General features: G+C 33.7%; 1 protein-coding gene and 1 long non-coding RNA gene across 5 annotated transcripts; one reads left to right on the plus strand and one right to left on the minus strand.

The window, feature by feature from the left end:
- The first annotated feature begins 1,181 nt into the window (after positions 1-1,181).
- On the plus strand, positions 1,182-3,700 carry LOC110928167. The gene is made up of 3 exons (XR_002586180.2): positions 1,182-1,301; positions 1,982-2,050; positions 3,473-3,700. It is a non-coding gene; the product is annotated as an uncharacterized LOC110928167 (long non-coding RNA).
- Positions 3,701-17,525: 13,825 nt separating this feature from the next.
- Positions 17,526-20,700, minus strand: LOC110930317. 4 transcript variants are annotated; one of them, XM_035987692.1, is made up of 10 exons: positions 20,491-20,700; positions 20,305-20,381; positions 19,216-19,259; positions 19,064-19,104; positions 18,574-18,621; positions 18,282-18,337; positions 18,106-18,205; positions 17,957-18,017; positions 17,796-17,867; positions 17,526-17,724 (listed from the first exon to the last, which is right to left on the minus strand). In XM_035987692.1, the coding sequence occupies exons 1-7, from the start codon at positions 20,584-20,586 to the stop codon at positions 18,193-18,195; spliced, it is 375 nt and encodes a 124-aa protein (XP_035843585.1). In that variant the 5' UTR covers positions 20,587-20,700; the 3' UTR covers positions 17,526-17,724; positions 17,796-17,867; positions 17,957-18,017; positions 18,106-18,192. The 4 variants fall into 4 exon arrangements, 1 of the variants encoding a protein (XP_035843585.1); XR_004888793.1 differs by lacking the exon at positions 20,491-20,700 and having other exon boundaries at positions 18,570-18,621; positions 18,759-19,104; positions 20,305-20,471; XR_002587746.2 differs by lacking the exon at positions 20,491-20,700 and having other exon boundaries at positions 18,106-18,337; positions 18,759-19,104; positions 20,305-20,472.
- Between the last annotated feature and the right edge of the window lie 1,311 nt (positions 20,701-22,011).

The raw sequence follows: 22,011 nt of genomic DNA on the forward strand, positions 1-22,011 counted from the left end.
GATTAGAACTAGATGATGGCTTTTCCAAATCTTTGTTGTCATATAACATTAATGAATCACTCACAAAGATGGAAGAGAAACGAGACTTAGAGACTTCATCCATGTTGTGGCATCAGTGTTTAGGCCACATTTCAAAAGAACGATTAAATCGTCTAGTAAAGGATGAAGTCTTACCTCCTCTTGATTTCTCTGATTTTGGAACATGTGTCAAATGTCTTAAAGGTAAAATGACATTAGCGAATAAGAAAGGTGCCACTAGGAGCTCTAATTTATTAGAACTCATTCACACTGACATTAGTGGTCCCTACCAAATCGCTGGCATAACAGGACATACTTCATTTATCACTTTCATTGATGATTATTCTCGTTACATGTACTTGTATCTTATTAAGGAGAAATCTGAATCTCTTACAACTTTTAAAGATTATAAGGCTGAAGTTGAAAAGCAATTAGATCGTCAGATTAAAGTTGTGAGATCAGATAGAGGCGGTGAATATTATGGAAGACATACTGATGTGGGTCAAGCTCCTGGTCCATTTTATGAGTTTTGTAAAGGCCATGGGATTGTAAACCAATACACCATGCCTGGTACACCTCAGTAGAACGGTGTCGCTGAAAGAAGAAACCGTACCCTCATGAACATGGTGCGCAGTATGTTAGCCAACACTAATTTACCATTATTCCTCTGGACTGAAGCGTTAAAAGCAGCTGTTGTAACACCCCGAAAACGGGTTTGGTAATCAAACCCCGTTAGTACTAAAAGACGGGTAAAGTACCATTAGTAGTAAAATTTACCCGGTGAATATTAGGAATTTTAAGTAAGTAAACCTAATATTTAATAAAAGATAAATAAAGGTCCATGGATAAATAGAGTTTACAAAAGGTCTGAGCTAACGGGACCTAAAATAAACTTAGTCGTAAATATCCCCGAAACCCGCTAAGTTAACTAGAAATGTTTAGTTTAGTTAATAAGAGGGAATGTGTATTTTCAGGGAAATCGATAACCCAGTTAGTTAAAAATCTTGAGGTGATATATAATAAGGTTAAAACACCTAAACTATAAGTTAAATAGAGTAAAGGGACTAAATTAGCAAAAACTTGAAACATGGAAGTTTTATTAGTAAATAAAACACCAAACACACACATGAGTGTGTGTTTGGGTCGTACAGAAGAAAGGGGCGACCAGGGAGTGTCCTCCAAACCCTAGATTTCACATAAAACTCACAAATTGAAGCCCTTAATTTGCTCTAAATCGAGTTTCAAACACGGATTAGTGATCACCTTGTTGCGGGGATCAAAAGGTATGTAAAATTTTGGTATTTTGATTCATGTTCAGTTTTAGGTTAATTGAGAAAATCAAAAATTGAGCATGCATGATTGTTGTATTGATGAAATTTGAAGCAAAGTGATGTCTAGAGACAACCCCTAGATGCAAACTTTTAGAATTGTGCCACAAACTAGTGGTTAGCCAATTACCCAAGTATGAGCCAAGTGGGTTTTGTATATTATGATGAACACTTGAATTAGAGTGTTAAATTGATGAATAATTGATGTTATGGTACTAGTACTAGGTGTAATTCACGAACACTAGACATGAAGGGTTGATTTGATGTAAATCTTGGTGAAAATAACTAGTTATGAACTAGTTAGTAAATATGTAAAACTATGCACTTTAGGTGTTTGATAAAATGCCAAGGAGAAAGCCAAATGTTGAAATTTAGAACGAAACGCTTATTTGAATAGTGTGGCTAGTTAAATGAAATACGAAACAATAAGAGTTCTAATCATCATGTTGATTTAGACTTAATATTGTAAACCATGTGATTGAAAGTAGTTAACCTTGATAAACTAAGTTAACTAATCATGAAGTCGAATAATAGCTTCGACATAGAAAATAAGTGAGGGGGAATAGTCGTGATTGTTAATGACTAACTTAACCGCCTTGTAAATGATGACAATAGTTTAACGCTTGACAAGCTAGGTGGGAGCTTGTGGATGAAGCGGGTCAAACGAATCAAGAACGGAAGGAAAAGCATGGCATGGATGCGAGGTAAGTATAGCTTACACTAGTCTTAAATTGTGGAATATTTTCTCATCATATAAAAATTTCGAATGAAATATCTAAACAATTGGAATATGATGTTCCGTCGTATAGTCGAACGGAACAAGATAATCAAAGATGAAAGAAACCGTAATAATGGTTAAAAAGAAGTAAATTGATAAATGGTCAATTCGGCCAAACGGGTCAAAGGGTGTAGACAACACCTTTTGACTATATAAACTGATGATTCTTTTGTCGAGTTATATGCTTACAGGAATAGATATCAAATGGATATTCGCATCGTTCTTAATTAGCGAATATAAAGCAAGGTATTAAAACCGGGTTAATAAGTTGATCCGAGCCAGGTATGTAAAATTGATCAACTCATCATTTAGAACTTGGAGTTCTATGGGAGTTAGGCAAAGAAAAATGGGACATTCGGTTATCTTAAAAGGTAAACCGAAGGATTTAGATTATAGACAGAGTGTTTTGAAAACTAGATTTGGTAGCCCTTCATTGTAAAAGAAGGGTTAAAAACGACCAAAACGCCCTCATAAGCAAAATTAAGCAAACAACCCTTAGAAGTCGCTTGAAAACGAGTTTTATAATCAAGTTAATACTTAGAACAAGTATAAAAGTGAAAGATGTAAATTCTTGGCCAAAAGACTTTATATGAGTCTTTGTCGTAAAATAATAATCCGAGGGGTAAAACTCGGATTATATAGATCGCCACATTTAATCCATCACAATTATAGTTGTGATGGAAGATCATTGATAAATAATGTGGAAATAAGATGCTAGGAATAATCGAGTGTGAATTATGCGTAAAAGTGTTTAAAATGCCCTTAACGGGTCAATTAAACATCTAAGTAAAAACGGGTTTAAGAATGTATATAAACCCGTGATTTGAATCTAATATGATAACAACATGGAAATGATGAGAATTTAGAATCAAACAACATGTTTGTTTGATAAAATCACGAACGGGTCAAAGTTTGGTAAAAAGGGTATTAAGCCGAAAACTTAAAAGACTTAGATTTTGTTAATCCGGATGTTGGATTTTAACCCCATATGATGGAGAATCAAATTACAAACACGTAGGAAGAAACGGTAGGCCAAACGGAAAAGCGGATTAAAAGTTATGAAGGTTTCCGTTTTAGAAAACGGCAAACTTGGAAAATCCTGCAGAGGCCACCGTAAGTTACGGTGGCTACCGTAACTTACGGTAGCCTATATATCTTTACGCCATGAACCCCCTGTTTTACGGTGGAAGAATCAACATTCAGGGGCTACCGTAAATTACGGTAGCCACCGTAATTTACGGTGGACCCTGAACAAAAATATATTTTTAATTAGTTTCGCTTCGTGGACTCGTTTAGACATGTTTTTAAACCCCTAATGATTAAAGCATTTCATGTTTATGAAATGTAGGTACTTTTGGATGCCGGAAGACGATCAAGCTCAACGAGGAACCGAACACGATAAAGATACACGCTTCCGCACTTTGCATCGTCATTAATTTTAAACGACGAATCTGATCACGTTATGTCAAATGACTTTTAATTTGTAAAAGTTTTCTTTAATCCCGTATTTCCAATGTATGTAATCATTAATTACATGAATGTTTTCGCAAAATATACGTTAAACCTTGATTTATAAGAACTGGTGTTACAGCTGTTCATTTACTCAATAGAGTTCCTTCTAAGTCTGTCCCTAAAACTCCTTATGAACTTTGGACAGGAAGGAAACCGAGTCTTAAATATATGAAAGTATGGGGCTGCATTGCTAAAGCAAAACTTTACAATCCTTTCCTAAGGAAACTTGACCCTAAAACAGTTACCTGTTTCTTTATCGGGTATCCTGAGAACTCAAAGGGTTATCGTTTTTATTGTCCTTCCCATGTCACCCGTATTGTTGAAACCAAGCGTGCTGCGTTCCTGGAGGATTTCAAGGTCACTGGGAGCAGTACCAACCCTTACTGTAACACCCCGAAAACGGGTTTGGTAATTAAACCCCGTTAATACTAGGAACGGGTAAAGTACCGTTAGTGGTAAAACTAACCCGGTGAAAAATTAGGATTTTAATAAATAATTTTATGTTAATAAAATTAGAAAGAGAATAAACGCTTTGAGAAAACAAAGCGTATATAAAGCCCGACGGGTTAACGGGACTTAGAAATACTACGGGTTATGACTTCCCCAAACCCATTAAGTAACTAGGGATATCAACCTAGTTGGTTAAGTGTTGTTAAAACAATAAAAGAAACAAGAAATAGATAACCCTTTAAATAACTTGGGTAAATTGAGGGACTAAACCTGGGCAAATGAGATAAGCTTTTATCAAAACAAAATAAATAAATAAAACACACACATACGTGTGTGTATGTCTGCGATTTTAACCAGAGCCAGGAAGGCTCTCTTGCTCAAAACCCTAAAGTGCCAAGAATCACCAAATTGAAGGGCAGAACTAGCTCAAATCAGATGCATGAACACGAATTCATGATCACCTAGTCATGGGGATTACAAGGTATGTCGAATTTTACGATTTGGTGACACTTTGAGATTATGATGAATAATCAAAATCGAAATTCTGGAATGAATGTTGAATCCATGAGTGTTGTTGTGATTATATCTTAGTCTAGAAACAAACCCTAGTAGAAAGCTTGATGAATTGTTGTCAAAACTAGGGATTTGATAATTAACCTATTTTGTGCTAAGTGGGTTTTAATTATGTAGTGAAGATGATGGTTTACACATGTTTAAAATCATCATAGTTGCTAGTAGAAACAAGATACTTGAACAATTTGTAAGTTTGAGTGTTTAACATACATGACTTGAGATGGGTTTTTATGATATGATGATGTTAGTGTCAAACTTGTGATTAGAATCATCATATTAGTTAGTAAGACAAAGTACTTGAACCATTTAGGTGTTTGGGTACATAAATCATATTTACCATGAAATGGGTTGTTATATGATATAGAGGAATTGATGTTAAGATCGTGATATAGATACTTGAAATCATGTTACCTAGTTGTAAAATGTGTAAAAACTATGTATGCACATTAGGTGTTTGTTAAAATGCCTAAATGAAAACTAAGGTGTTTGAAATTAGAGTGAAAATGTGCAATGAATAGGTTGATAAGTCGACTGACTTTAAAAAGTCAAATCGACCAAGTGTATGATCGGATGGTAAATTCGATATAAGAAGAGTAGGATGGAATAGTCGTAAATGATTATGACTAACCTAACCATCTTACAATTACAATGATAGTTTGACGATCAACAAGCTAGGTGAGAGCTTGGGAACAAAGCGGGTCAAACGAAGCAAGAATGACGGGAAAAGCACAATTCGGATGCAAGGTAAGTATAGCTTACACTAGTCATATAGTTTAGAATGTCCTTATGTTGTTTTGATTTCGAACAAGACAAATGGGAAATTGAGATATGGTGTTTCTGGCGTGTAGTCGTACGGAACAAGATAACCAATAAGGGTAAAAAAATTGAAATTTGGACACTTGTTGACAATAATTATCGGTTTTGAAAGATACATATTTCGTAAGCCTTTATAGGCCAAAAAGCGTTATGAGGTGAATTATAGTAAAAACGACCGTGCGGTGTAAATTGGAACGAGTCGTGTAGATGAGATGGCAATAAGCGTTATCTCGCCAATATCATCGGTCATTTAGACCAACGGGTCAAAAGGTGAAAATATCACTTTTTGACAATATCGACTAATGGTTTGATGAGTTGTTTGATTTCAGAAATAAATATCGAGTGGATATTTACATCACAATTACTTAGTAGATATCGAGGCAAGGTACTTAAATGGGTCAATGTAATGATCCGAGCCAGGTACGCATAATAAGATAACTCTCATTTAAATGTAAGATTAATGAGAGTTAAACGAAGTCTAGAATAAGTTTTGATTACCTTAACAGGTAAACCAAATGTTACGGACGATGGTCATTATATTTGAAAGGCCTAGTGCCCTTTCAAATAAAATCATAGTTAAAAGATCGGAGTTTGGGTTAAACAAGTAACTAAAAGTCATTCGTCGTAAATGAAGGACTAATGTTGACCAAAACGCCCTTGTAGGCTAAATTGAACAAGCAACCCTTAAAGGTTGTTTGGAAACGATTTTTTTACAATTAGATAATTACTTAGGATGAGTATAGAAGTTGAAGGATGTAAAACGTTAGTCAAATGGTTCTATTTGAGTCTTTGCCGTAAAATAACGATTTGAAGGGTAAATTTGGATAAATATAAATCACCACACTGAATCCACCACAAATATAGTTGTGGTGGAAGATCCTTGATAAGAAATGTGGACATATATATTTGGAAATGAATGAAAGCAATTGGTGCTTAAAATATGCTTAAATACCTCAAACGGGTCAAAATAAGCATATGGGTGAAAATGGGTTAAAGAAGTTATATAACTCTATAATTGGAACCTAATATGTTAGACATCATTGGATTTGATAGATTTATGAGAATTAAGGGTCAAACAAACTTGTATGTTTGATAAAATCACGAACGGGTCAAATTTTGGTAAAAGAGTAATAAGCCGAAGACTTAAAAGTCTTAAATTTTATTCAAGCCGGATGTCGGATTTAACTCCATATGATGGAGAATTAAATTACAATCATGTAGGAAGAAACGGTAGGTCAAACGGATAAGCGATTTGAAAGATACGAAAGATTTCGTGCCAAATACGGTAAAATGGGAAGCTGGATGCAGAGACCACCGTAACTTACGGTGCCACCGTAAGTTACGGTGGAGATGAAAAAGCTACGGTAGATTCCCCCTGTTTTACGGTGGGAGAATTAACATTCAGAGGCCACCTTAACTTACGGTGCCACCGTAAGTTACGGTGGAGGCCAGGTTGAAATTTTTGTTTTTCTTGTCAATTGTTTCTCGGACTCGTTTAGACACGTTTTAAACCCTGTATGACTAAAGCATTTCATGTTTATGAAATGTAGGTACACCTTGAATGCCGGAAGACGATCAAGCTCAATGAAGAACCGAACACGATAAAGACACATGCTTCCGCACATTGCCTCGTTGTAAATTTTTAACGACGAACCCGATCACGTTATGTAGAATAACTTATGATTTGTAAAAGTTTTAATAAACTCGTATTTTTGTAGTATGTGTAGTCTTAACTACACATCTAATTGTTGGTATTACATATAAAATCGCTTAATAGTAACTAGGGTGTTACAAGTTGGTTATCAGAGCTCATGGTTAAAGAGTAAGGTGTGTTCGGTTCGAGGCTTGATCGCAAATCCGGTAAGTGCATGTATGCTAATGGTCTAGCGTATTAAAGTGTTGTAGACAACACATAGGGTTACCGTGTAAAACACGTTACCCCAATTAAATGATTGATATAGTTGACAAAAATACGCGCGTTGACGTGTATAGTAAAAAAAAAAAAAGCCTTGTACTATAATACAGGCGATTATTGAAGTTGATATTACTAACTTTTGTGAATATCTTGATTGAAGGACACTTGCATTTAAAGATGACAAGAGGTGAACAAATTAAGGATATGATAGAGGAACGGTCCGAAGTATGACGATAGGAGCATGCTCACTAAGGACTAAATCGCGTAACGACCGCGAACAAGGTTAATGGCAAGAAACGCCCGTCGGGGCAAGCATTACCAGGTGCGTGTTTTTAAATATAATCGCACAAATAGCAATATGCAACAAACGAGTAGAAATTGAAAGTTGCATATGTAGATTAAAAACTTGGAAAAACCCGAATAGAAAATGTATTCGGGATATTGTTTCCAAGAGAAACAAATAGAGGTGTTACTTACATAGGGCGTGATGTGAAAAACTATAAAAAGGTCATGTGTGTCATATGTTAATCGCTTACTCTGGCCAAGTAAGTAGTGGCATATGATACCATGAACTTCTTATGGCGGACACGTTTACATCCGATGTAGTAAGGGCAGGGTGAATGGGACTAATTAAAAAGTACCCAAATGAATCAGATAAGCAAAATATTTGATAATAATGTAAACGCACAACCAAGTGACGGGAGCGTATTACATTAGGATAATGAGCCCGGGTGAAGGGACAAAGAAGCATGTAAAATGATTTAGACGAGTATTGGGAAGGAGTGTACTTACACTCGAACCCAGAAAACGCAAGCATGTAAAATGATTTAGACAAGTATTGGGAAGGAGTGTACTTACACTCGAACCCAGAAAACGCAAGCATGTAAAATGATTTAGACGAGTATTGGGAAGGAGTGTACTTACACTCGAACCCAGAAAACGCAAGCATGTAAAATGATTTAGACAAGTATTGGGAAGGAGTGTACTTACACTCGAACCCAGAAAACGCAAGCATGTAAAATGATTTAGACGAGTATTGGGAAGGAGTGTACTTACACTCGAACCCAGAAAACGCAAGCATATAAAATGATTTAGACAAGTATTGGGAGGGAGTGTACTTACACTCGAACCCGGAGAATGTAAACATGTAAAATGATTTAGATATGCATTGGGAGGGGGTGTACTTACACTCGAACCCGGAAAATGCAAATATGTCCCTTAACGGGTCGTTTTTGTAAAACGTCAAACTTAAGGACAAAGTCGGAATATAAAAATGAAACCTTAGACTACGGTCAAGGTCAATTGAAGTTCAAGAGCGAAAATTAACGATTCCAAACATAATAAGAGATGCCTTGAAGCTATATATGTATATATACATTTGAATATAGACAAGAATAAAAGATGATCTACGGGATCATCATAACCTACGGGATTAAACACAGTGTTAAGGTCTACGGGACCAAAAAGAACCTACGGGTCAATAGTGTAAAGCAAGGGAACAAGTTATGATTTCCCGCGTAAAATGAGAACGGAAAAGAATAAATTATGGATTGTCAATTTCCTTAATATGAGTAATTGACATAGTTAAAAAGGAAAAACGTTAAACTAAAATTCAGTTTTAGTAAGAAACAACGTTTTAACAAACATGAATACTATAAGACGAATTTGGAAATAACAAATATCAAAGAGTATGGGTCTTAACATCGATAGGTGCAAGACGATATATTCGAAAAAGTGGTATTTTCGAAAATGAAAGGTTGATATAAGTTAAACATGACGTGACACGATCACGGTCAAGAAATGCAATGTGAAGTGTAATCACATTATCACCAAGCGAGCGGCAAAAAAAAACAAAAAAAAAGAAGCCGGATTAATAAGTCTAGTTAATGAAACCGGTTAAGGTCAGCAATTTAAGTTAAGAAATTTGATTTACTTGTAAGCAGTAAATTCGGTATAACTAAACCGAATAAATAAATTTAAAAATAAAAGGAATTGTTGCTAAAAGTGAAAGATTTCACTAAAGACCTTTAAACGGGTTAAAGTAACGAATTCATAAAGAATTCAATGATATATGAAAGAGATGAATATCGCTAAGTTGATTAAACTAGTGGAAATAACGAGATTACGTTATTCAAGTCGCATTATGTCATGTAAGATACGTAGACAATTATTAGCCAAAAAGATGTTACCATACTTTTCTGGTAATACTAACAATTGGTTAAAAGTATAAGTAATGTTTAAAGGAATTCTCGGCTCAAATACATTGAGTGCAAACTCAATGAATTATGTCATAAAAGGTTTCGAGGACGAAACCTCTTTAAGGGGGGTAGACTTGTAACACCCCGAAAACGGGTTTGGTAATTAAACCCCGTTAATACTAGGAACGGGTAAAATACCGTTAGTGGTAAAACTAACCCGGTGAAAAATTAGGATTTTAATAAATAATTTTATGTTAATAAAATTAGAAAGAGAATAAACGCTTTGAGAAAACAAAGCGTATATAAAGCCCGACGGGTTAACGGGACTTAGAAATACTATGGGTTATGACTTCCCCAAACCCATTAAGTAACTAGGGATATCAACCTAGTTGGTTAAGTGTTGTTAAAACAATAAAAGAAACAAGAAATAGATAACCCTTTAAATAACTTGGGTAAATTGAGGGACTAAACCTGGGCAAATGAGATAAGCTTTTATCAAAACAAAATAAATAAATAAAACACACACATACGTGTGTGTATGTCTGCGATTTTAACCAGAGCCAGGAAGGCTCTCTTGCTCAAAACCCTAAAGTGCCAAGAATCACCAAATTGAAGGGCAGAACTAGCTCAAATCAGATGCATGAACACGAATTCATGATCACCTAGTCATGGGGATTACAAGGTATGTCGAATTTTACGATTTGGTGACACTTTGAGATTATGATGAATAATCAAAATCGAAATTCTGGAATGAATGTTGAATCCATGAGTGTTGTTGTGATTATATCTTAGTCTAGAAACAAACCCTAGTAGAAAGCTTGATGAATTGTTGTCAAAACTAGGGATTTGATAATTAACCTATTTTGTGCTAAGTGGGTTTTAATTATGTAGTGAAGATGATGGTTTACACATGTTTAAAATCATCATAGTTGCTAGTAGAAACAAGATACTTGAACAATTTGTAAGTTTGAGTGTTTAACATACATGACTTGAGATGGGTTTTTATGATATGATGATGTTAGTGTCAAACTTGTGATTAGAATCATCATATTAGTTAGTAAGACAAAGTACTTGAACCATTTAGGTGTTTGGGTACATAAATCATATTTACCATGAAATGGGTTGTTATATGATATAGAGGAATTGATGTTAAGATCGTGATATAGATACTTGAAATCATGTTACCTAGTTGTAAAATGTGTAAAAACTATGTATGCACATTAGGTGTTTGTTAAAATGCCTAAATGAAAACTAAGGTGTTTGAAATTAGAGTGAAAATGTGCAATGAATAGGTTGATAAGTCGACTGACTTTAAAAAGTCAAATCGACCAAGTGTATGATCGGATGGTAAATTCGATATAAGAAGAGTAGGATGGAATAGTCGTAAATGATTATGACTAACCTAACCATCTTACAATTACAATGATAGTTTGACGATCAACAAGCTAGGTGAGAGCTTGGGAACAAAGCGGGTCAAACGAAGCAAGAATGACGGGAAAAGCACAATTCGGATGCAAGGTAAGTATAGCTTACACTAGTCATATAGTTTAGAATGTCCTTATGTTGTTTTGATTTCGAACAAGACAATTGGGAAGGAGTGTACTTACACTCGAACCCAGAAAACGCAAGCATATAAAATGATTTAGACAAGTATTGGGAGGGAGTGTACTTACACTCGAACCCGGAGAATGTAAACATGTAAAATGATTTAGATATGCATTGGGAGGGGGTGTACTTACACTCGAACCCGGAAAATGCAAATATGTCCCTTAACGGGTCGTTTTTGTAAAACGTCAAACTTAAGGACAAAGTCGGAATATAAAAATGAAACCTTAGACTACGGTCAAGGTCAATAGAAGTTCAAGAGCGAAAATAAACGATTCCAAACATAATAAGAGATGCCTTGAAGTTCACCTGTCTCTCGTAAAGATTCATTAAGGATCGTCATGGCCCTAGTAGCTCATTTCGATTTTGAGCTGCATCAGATGGACGTTAAAACCGTTTTCCTTAACGGAGACTTGGACGAAGATGTTTACATGAAACAACCTGAAGGCTTTAAACCTGAAGGTCAGGAGCATCTAGTCTGTAAGTTGAAGAAATCCATTTACGGGTTGAAACAAGCATCACGTCAGTGGTACCTCAAGTTTGATGAAGTCATGAAGAAGCAAGGTTTTATGAAGAATCAAGTGGGTCAATGCACCTACCTCAAGATGAGTGGGAGCAACTTTACTATACTTGTCCTTTACGTAGATGATATTCTATTGGCAAGTAATAGTTTAGACATGTTGCATGAGTCGAAGCGGTTACTTTCGCATAACTTCGACATGAAGGATCTCGGAGATGCTTCTTACGTCATTGGCATCGAAATTCACCGAGATAGACACAAAGGGATCTTAGGATTGTCCCAAAGGGCTTACATAGATCGTGTCCTTACACGTTACAACATGCAACAGTGCAAACCCTCCGTCGCTCCAGTAGTTAAAGGAGATGTTTTCGGTTCATTCCAGTGTCCGACAACAGAGGTTGAGAAGGAGCAAATGAGCCAGATGCCTTATGCGTTAGTAGTCGGGAGCTTGATGTATGCTCAAGTCTGTACTTGCCCAGATATCACTTATATTGCTGGAATGCTAGGCCGTTATCAGACTAATCCTGGCCTAGATCACTGGAAAGCAGCTAAGAGGTACTTCGATATCTGCAAGGGACGAAAGACTATAAACTGACTTATAGAAGAAGTGATCATTTAGAAGTGGTGGGCTATTCTGATTCTGACTTTGCCAAATGCAAAGATGACAAGAAATCCACTTCGGGCTATATCTTTATGTTAGCAGGCGGCCCTATCTCCTGGAAGAGTCATAAACAACAGTTGACCACAACTTCCACAATGATGGCAAAGTACATTGCTATTTATAACGCAACCTGTCATGGAATGTTGCTTAGAAATCTGGTCACTGGACTCAAAATTGTTAATTCCATTTCTAGACCATTGAAGCTTTACTGTGATAATTCAGTTGCCGTTAGTTTCTCAAACAGTAACAGTTCGACTGGAGCTGGTTTATATCTCGATACAAAATATTTGTTCGTACGTGAACGAGTTGAGGAAAATAATCTTTGTATCGAGTATATTACTACTAAAGATATGCTTGCGGATCCGGTGACTAAAGGTCTCCCTCCTAAGGTTTACGAAGAACATGTTCGGAATATGGGATTTAGTAAAGACCTTATTTGAGCATATTGTACTAGCTTATGTTTTATGTTAATGAAATTTCCTCAGTTTGATTTTGTATGTCTCTTAGAATATGTTCAACCGGTATAATGGCATATAGACAAATAAAGTTACAAATCAAACAAATGGCTTATGCGTATTTTGATCATAACGATTAGGTTTTAAATTAAGGATATAGTATGATTAATGGGGGTCCTGAGTCGCACAATGATTCAACGGCTGTATTTCTCTGCTATAGTACTTGTTTAAGGCTAAAATGAGTGTTAACTCCTGATCAGACTTATCTAATACTCATAGTAAATGATTACTCGGCTAAGTGGGAGAATGTAAGATTAAATATATTATGTATTAATATTTAATCTATAGCCATTATAATCATTTACATAATATAGATCAAAATATATAATAACCTATTAAGATAATTAGTTGGTAATTGTTGATGGACCATATTACCCTTATTAACTAATTAGGTTTCCTCCTAGGTGCTTATATAAGGAGACTTATGTGGAGGTTAAGGGGTTAGACAGTTACACAATTAGAGATACCCCATAAGCATAACATCATCACGTTCGACCTCCCTCTCCTACGGTCGATACCCTTTTCGGTTTAATCAGTCACCATCATTAGTCAGCACCCTAAGGAGGAACCAGATCGCACTGACAACTATGTCGAACTCCATGTCGTCTTCTCTCACTGGATTCTCCACTGCACTGTCTGCGGTGACAGGTATGTTTTCATTTTTCCATTATGTTTAAAACAGAACTGAACCAACACGATTTGCTCTACATTTTAATCGAATTACAACACATCTATAGGTTACATTGAGTTTAGTCGGATACTTTGAACGCACATTATTATATGATTAACACATCACATAACGCTTGGACTAATCCGTTCGACGTTTGCGATATACCCGCGCCGCAATGCGCGCGAGTCTTATTACTATTACTAGTTAATAATTATTATAGGTTCGTTAATAGTCTTATAGCGGAAAATGAATTTTGGCCCTACCACTAAAACTAAACAACTTTCCCCGCCACTTCATTTGGATAAATTATAATAAATAATAACATTTGTTTTGTTTTATTTCATTTCTAACTAAAATATTGTGTCCAAGATTAATAAGAGTCACATTGGTATGTTCATGTGTCTAAGTCCTTAAGATCTGATTTACATACAAACTCTGCTAATACAATAGTTTATCTAAAGGTACATATAAAATATGAAATTAGTTAGGCTAGAGGGTGTGGGGATCATGGTTGAGACATGATTTGCCATCTAGAAACATGAATAGAAGGCTACACCACCCCCTTGATTGATCCACCATGGTTTGCATGGATTAAACCATGGCAACCATGGTTCTCCTTTCCATTTTTCAACAAATCATTTCCTTTTTCTTAAGACAAAAATAATAAATAAGGGGCTAATGGTTTGGGTCATGACCACACCCTTAGGGTAGTGGTTTTGGATGGTGGATTAGAGGTGAGTTACATGACACTAACATGGAGGGTCATGGTGGTCATGAGGGTCATGACCACACCCTATAGCCTTTATAATCTTAAAAAAACGTATATATCTCCTTCCTAAAATACACAACTTTTGTAAAAAATATATATGGTGAGAATCCTGTAAAAATGGCAAGTATGTGAGAAGTGTAAGAAATAATATGGTAAGAACATATGTCTTTAATTAAAATTAGAGATTAAGGGTAATAGAGTAATTTCAATAACAATCATTTTAATTAACAAAATCTTCCCATAACTGTTTTGAAAAATTTTAGGAAACAATATATATGGTATCATTCTATTATTCGAATTCTGATCTCAACTATTGTTTAATCCATAAAATTCATATCAACATTTTTGTTAATTCACATGTATAAAACACCATACATATTCCAGAAAACACCACAGCTTGAATCCAATACAGTCATAGTGTTTTAACATCTAGAATGATTTTGATTATTTCGGAAGTATAAAATACTATTCAGATTCCAAAAACACCACAACTTGAATCGTAATACAGTCATGTTGTTTTAACATCTGGAATGATTGCACTGCACATTATGTGTGGTGTTTTAAACCTGCGTTCATGATGTTTTAAACCTGCGTTCATGATGTTTTAAACTTGCATTCATGGTGTTTTAAACCTGCAGTCCGGTATGTGTTCTCCGTATGGTGTTTTAAACCTGCATTAAGGGTGTTTTAAACCTGCAGTCCAGTATGTGTTCTTCGTAAGTTTTTCGCATGGTGTTTTAAACCTGTATTCCAGTATATGTTCTTCGTATGATATTTTAAATTTGCATTCCAGTTAGCTTCATATCATCCTATACACAAATTTTTTATCTATATAAATATAACAGTATGATACTCATATTAAAGATAAAAAAACTCATTATAATGTAGTTAAAAAAAACGTTACGTATAAAAAGTTAGTGGCGTTCAAAAAAGACGGGTGAAACATGCATGTGCATTAAAGTTGATAGCAATTTCTTTATTTAAACAATACAATATAAAACGACACTATTACCCTAATCTAGCCAAATTAGTCAAAAAATAAAACTTAATTACATTTTAAGCTCTCTTCTTGATCTCAACAATTAACTAAAAAATCTAAAGACTTAAAACACTTCTTACATTTCTCACAAAATCACTAATTTTTACACTAACCCCACCCTCTATATAATATATATATCACTTTGAGGCATTTAGAGAAAGTATAAAGTTAAAGAATCTGATAATTATTATATGTTCGTTAGTGAGCAAAACGAATTTTGGCCAAACTAAGCAACTTCCCCCACCACTTCACTTGGATAATAAATTATAATAATAAAGAATAACATATAATTTTATTTTATTTCTAATTTGATTAATTGCATTTAGAAATGGAGCAAATAGCTACTTATATATTTTTAAATAATAAGTTAGAACCAAGTTTAAAAGCCTTTAATTTTGTCACCCTATATTACATATTTTATGTTCAAACTTATATATTTTAAATTATAATTTAAAACCAGTTAACATAGTTTAAGCCTTTATTTTTGTCATCAAATTACATATTTTATGTTCAAACTTATACGAATAGTTAAAATTGAAAAATATAGTTGCTTATTAAAAACATATTGAAGTGAAACTATATTGCTATATAATATAATCATTTTTAATATGATAGCAAGTTTTATTGTAGTTCATATATTTCTTATTTTTCATACAAACTATATACTTTGGTCATGTTTAATCGAGAAAACTGCATAAAAGAGTCATCTTTAATTATGTTAGGTAAATTTTACCTTTATAGTTATAAAACACGTTAACAAGTTCTACGCACCTTCTTTATTCGCATGCATTCACATTCCATACAAAAGTAAAATATTTGAAAAACTATTAGGCAGCGTTTGATATGAAGGAATGGAAAGTGGAATGGAATGGATCATTCTGATGTAATGAAAAGAAACATGTTTGGTTATCATGTGGTAATGGAATGGAGCATTCCAAAGGAATGTAACTCCTTCCAAATATAATAATTTCCATTCCTTGGTATGTAGGTGTTTTTTTTCCATTCCTTCAAGGAATAGAAAGAAATATGTTCATATTCATATTCATATTCGTATTCATATTATTATTATTATTATTATTATTATTATTATTATTATTATTATTATTTAAACTTATACTTTTGTTTGTTTTTATATTTATATTTATTAATATTCATACTAATATTAATATATATCAAAAATCTATTATTAATTTTTTACCATTAATATATTATTATTATTATTATTATTATTATTATTATTATTAAGGCAATTATATTTTTGTCGTTTTTAATACAACTGTGTTTCGTTACTTCATCTTTTTTTGTTTATCAAATTGTACAAAGTAATGATTCATTCTATTCACATATGAGTAACTAAACATCACAATGGAATGAAATGATCCATTTCATTCCGTTGTCCATTCCATTACCTCCTCCATTTCATTCTCTCATCTATTCCATTACCCCATACCAAACAGACCCTTAGTTTATTTTTTAAATCTACTTTTAGCATCTTTTGTGGAGGTGCTTTCATGTATATATCTATTTTCATGTATCTGCTTTATTTATTTTTTAACTTTTTCTTCTTAACAATGTAATACATATATAATGACATGATAAATGAATCAGATATGTAATAAGTATGAAGTTATAACTTTAGAAGTTAGAAAGCATGTAAGTCATAGTTAAAAGTGGTATGTTTATTTTTCTTTACCTAACAAATAAAATATAGCAAGGTTATCAAGTTGTGGACTATATAAGATTATAAGCTGCTTCTTTCATAAAGTTCATTAGAAGTTTCATTATATTTCTTATTACAAAGACATTTTCCCTAGATTTACGGAATGTGTTGGTTTCTACTTTCATATGATATCTATCTATACATATAATAAAAGAAACCATATTAGGACACTTGTCTTATAGATAATTATTAGGCATTCTCTTATAGATAATTATTATTTTAATTTAATCTCTTTTAATTAAAAATTAATTATAGATAATCATCCTATTAAATATTATTTAGTTTAATATCTTATGGATAATTACTATTAATTTAATCTCTTCTAAATAATTATAGATAACTCTCATACTAAATATTATTTAGTTTAATCTCTTCTAATATCTCTTCTATTTAACTATAGATAATTACTAGGTTATTATCCGGGAATGCTTCCCGGGCTTGAGAAAGTTATACATGTCACTTATTATTTATAAGCAATAAATACTTAAATAAAATATATGAAATCAAAAACTAACAGTTTACATTATAAGCTACCAAAGACTTCTTTATGCTTCGGGCCCCAAAGACATAAACGGAGAACCACTGGAAGAGGCCCGCGGGCTTATTAGTACCGTGTTTGATTCTGTGCCATTGTAGCCTGAAGATGAAAGATGACTCATTAGTTATTAAAACATTCACTTATATGAAACTGATGAAAGATTCACTCACAATTAGAAGCTTTCCAGCCCAAAATATTCTTCTCGCGATCATACACTACTCGATAACCCATCATGAAGTTTTCTGAAGAAAAAAATTGCCAACACGAGTTACTTTTTTCCGAAAAGTAACTTTATAAGATAAAGAAAACGAAAGCAATGTCGAATACTTACGCCCGATGATGTTTACATCCTCACTTTTATCGATACCCAAACAGAACACGGTTCCACCATCCTATGTAATCATAATAATTACAAACTTAGAATTAGAATGAGCTAAAATCAAATATAAAATAAACAAAAATAGCAAAACTTTTGCTTACTTCAAGAGGAACAAAGACAAAGGGATTTTTGACCGAATACTTGTCTCCTCCTTCCATGGTTAGATTCATCAAAGGCGCTTCGAAAGTCTACTGATTTGGACTGCACATGATCAAATCCCCATGTCAAACTGCACACCGTTTGAGGTAAAACACAAGCCATTTTTCATAAGTAATACTCGAACGGAATGGCGGAACTTGGTTGACTCTGGGTCTCTTCCGTCTGTGAAGCAAACTGCAACGACATATAATCAAATAAATAATGCCAGTTTAATAAATAAAAATACAAGAAACAAAAATAACATTTTCCAAGTTCGCACTTCTGCCCCAAAGGTTTGACCTGAAAAGTCAATGTTCATATTTCTAATGTGTACAGTTTGATTTCTAGAATCAAATAGACTAAACTTCGAAATTCATTAGCTGTATAGAAAGTTAGTTAAAACAATTAAAATAAAGAGATAACTCACATACCAACTTGAATGAAGACTTGTAACCCAAAATCAGTTGTGTTGTTGGTTCCTGAAAAAAAACACACGATGGAAAATCATAATCAAGTCCATGTCTACACTATTTCAAATCATCATAATCATTTGAAAAGTAAATGAATAACACTATAAAGTCCTAATTTAAAACAAAATTAGCTATTCAGAAGTTACTCGGTTTCAAGTTTTTGCTTGTCTACAAACTTCGTCGGAATGTTTTCCATGTTCAAGAGTCCACAAGGTAGTAGCTAGCATCTTTTTCAGTTTTTGAACCCTTCCTAAACTTCTTCTTCGATCTACCGTGTTTGCCACCCAATCCATGGTCTCGCTTTACAAATACAATGTATTTCTTGATCATAAAGTATACATTAATGTTGAAATTTTTCTCAATTCTGGCTATTTTCTGTTACCCGGCCTGGTAACCAATTCTGAATCCGGCACTGCACTAACACACATACAAAAAAATGTCCTATACATACCACATTTCTTGCAATGGAAGTAGTACTCACGGTCAGCAACTCTGAACACAATAGAAATTAAATCAATAGAAAAAGAATGAATCGGAATATATCAATATGTAACACAATAAAAAGAAATTAATAAGTAGCAAACATAATCTTCATGTACAAACCTATAGATTCCACAATTGTCACAATGGAACAGACCCTTGTCAATCTGCAATAAGATAACCAAAACCCTGAACAACCCAAAATTCGAAAGCCGAATACTTAATGCCTTTTTATAGACGTGTTTTGTTTTAAAGACTTTGGTATTTGAAACATTAAGTTTTAGAACTTTGAACATTATCATATCTAATTGTCAAATAATGTTTGAATTTTGATGATATTTTTAGTAGAATGATTATATTTTGGAAAATATATATATTTTTATTTTACATCTAAACCCGAAACCCGACCAACCTGGCACGAACTAACCCGAATACCCAAACCCGACCGACCCAAACTTTAAATGGGTCGGTTATTGGGTCACTTTTCCCCAGCCAAAAACCTGAACTACACGACCCGAAAAAATCCAAAACCCGGAAAACAATGGGTCGATGTCGGGTTTGTTTTATTTCTAACTGTTCAACTAATTAAAATAAAAAAATAGATAAAAGGGGCAGATGGGTCAAGAACAACACAATAATGTAAGTTGAACCATAAACCTCCTAGATCTTTGACTCCAATTTTTGCCAGTTTAGTTGCGTCCACTTTGATCTATTTTGAGTCCACTAAAGAGAAGTTTCTTTCATGTCCTTCATCAAGTTTTGTTGAGTTTGTGAAAATTATCATATATATATAGATATATGCCGAGCATACATAATAATATTAATTAATAATACTTCATTGTAAATTGGATACATGGACTTTGCTTTAAAATTAATGATGTTTTAGTTCTGATATGACCCAATCTATAAATAAATTAAGAATATGATGCATACGAAAGACTTTTTAATTGATTTTGAAGCTATTTTCAAACAATTAAATATAGGGTTGTCAATCTTCCTCAACCTCACATATATACATGCATATTGAAAAAGGATGTCAAATTGTCAAGCCCACTGTACATCAAAGGGCAATAGTTGTTTCTAAGAAGAAATGTTTCTTTTAATTTATTTGTAATGCAACATGCAACAACTCATTTTAGAAAATTGGCAAACCCACTATGCATCAAAGGTAAATAAAATTAATCTGAAGGTAAAAAGAAAAAAAAAACTTACGGGGATATTGTTGAGGAGATGAAAAGTAAACACACTTTAGCCGATACCCAGAGTCCGTCTCCAAGCCTACAAGAAATCTGAAAATAAAAGCGCGTAACTAAAATCAGAGGCCTAAGTCGTAATTTATATTCGATTTTTTTAATGTTCGGTTGAAATCAAAGAGAAGCGCAGAAATAAGAATCTGACCAAGGCTGTATTTTGGGAAAAAAATCTGACTAACTTCATGATGCGCGCATCCAACCACATCATGTGAGGGACCACATTATGCGATATTCGGTGCATCACTCTCGCATCATGTAACCATGGTCTTTTTTTAAGTATATATAGATTCAAGCTTACTGCAGATGCTCTTCCACTTTGAAACTATTGTTTTCCAATAACTTTCTTTTCTTTGGTCGTTACAAGTGCCGGTAAAATCCTGGTTTTAATAAAACCCAAGAATATATTTATAGTACAAAGAAAAAACAAAAAAGATAAAAAGTGTTTAAAATAACCTGCAACATTTGTGTTGACTCTAGTTTTATGTTTTCTTCTAGCTTCGGAAGCGAGCACCTAAACAAAAAATAATGATAATAGACGAATGTTATACAATATAACTATATAGTTCTTTTACGCATAAAAAACTTTAATTAATGAATGTATTAGCTTTAGCCTTTGTTTAAGGCTCATTAATTACACGTAAATAGCAAGTACACGCACATACATAATTAACATGTATTAAGCTTTAATTAGAAATCCATAGAGAAATAAAAGTACACTATGGCGGAAAATCCCCAAATCTAATTTTTAGTCCAGAATTAAGAAAAAAAAAACCTACTTGTTCATCTACGAATTCAGGTTCATTTATTGGAAGTGTAACTTACATAAAAAAAACTGATTAATGAAGCCTCGTGCCACCCACATCTCTTCTCCTTCATAAAAATCCGGAAGTTGAGGATCGTTAATGGACTCTCTTCCTGAACCAATGAAACAGAAAATCAACCATTTCGACCAATCCATCTACTTGTACGGAGGCTCCAGCAACTTAAGTTCAGTTATATTTGAGCTCTAACTATCAAACCAAAAATGACACAATAAAACGACTAATATAACAACTACAACCTCTAACTTCTTTTCTAGTAACTTGTAACTAATCTGTAATCAATTAGGAAGGCAGGTTGTTAGGGTTTTAGTTACCTGGTAGTATCGAATAAAGTACCGCCAGAGAGCACGACGGAGAAGGAACCCATTGATTTGGCAGACAGATCGGCGATGTACTTAGCAATAGCAACGACGACCACTTCTTCTCTACTTAATGATTGCGTATCCTTCTTGCAGAAAATCAAGGATCCAATATAGAATAAAAATATGAAAAGGAAAAGGATTAAGATTAGCACTTACAATTGATCGATAAATATTATTCAAGGATTCCTTTGCATCTTGCCTTGCATCTTCAGATATGTCATTAACATCAAACCCTAACATCCATGGCACCAATTTTTAGTATTATTATTACTTAAAGGTTTATAATACATAATGATCTGTGTTGAATCTGAATTAGAATCGAATAAATGATGCGTCTAACAGAGAAAATTAGATTAACAATAAAAATCATAGAGGAATGAAGCTAAAAACATACCTTCTATTAGATGATTGTAGAGTCTAAATCATTGAACAATGAAGACGAAGAAGAGCAGAGCATCGAGAAATCTACAAGAAAAACCTAAA

The sequence above is a fragment of the Helianthus annuus genome, chromosome 3 (genome assembly GCF_002127325.2).
Source record: "Helianthus annuus cultivar XRQ/B chromosome 3, HanXRQr2.0-SUNRISE, whole genome shotgun sequence".
Taxonomy (NCBI): domain Eukaryota; kingdom Viridiplantae; phylum Streptophyta; class Magnoliopsida; order Asterales; family Asteraceae; genus Helianthus; species Helianthus annuus.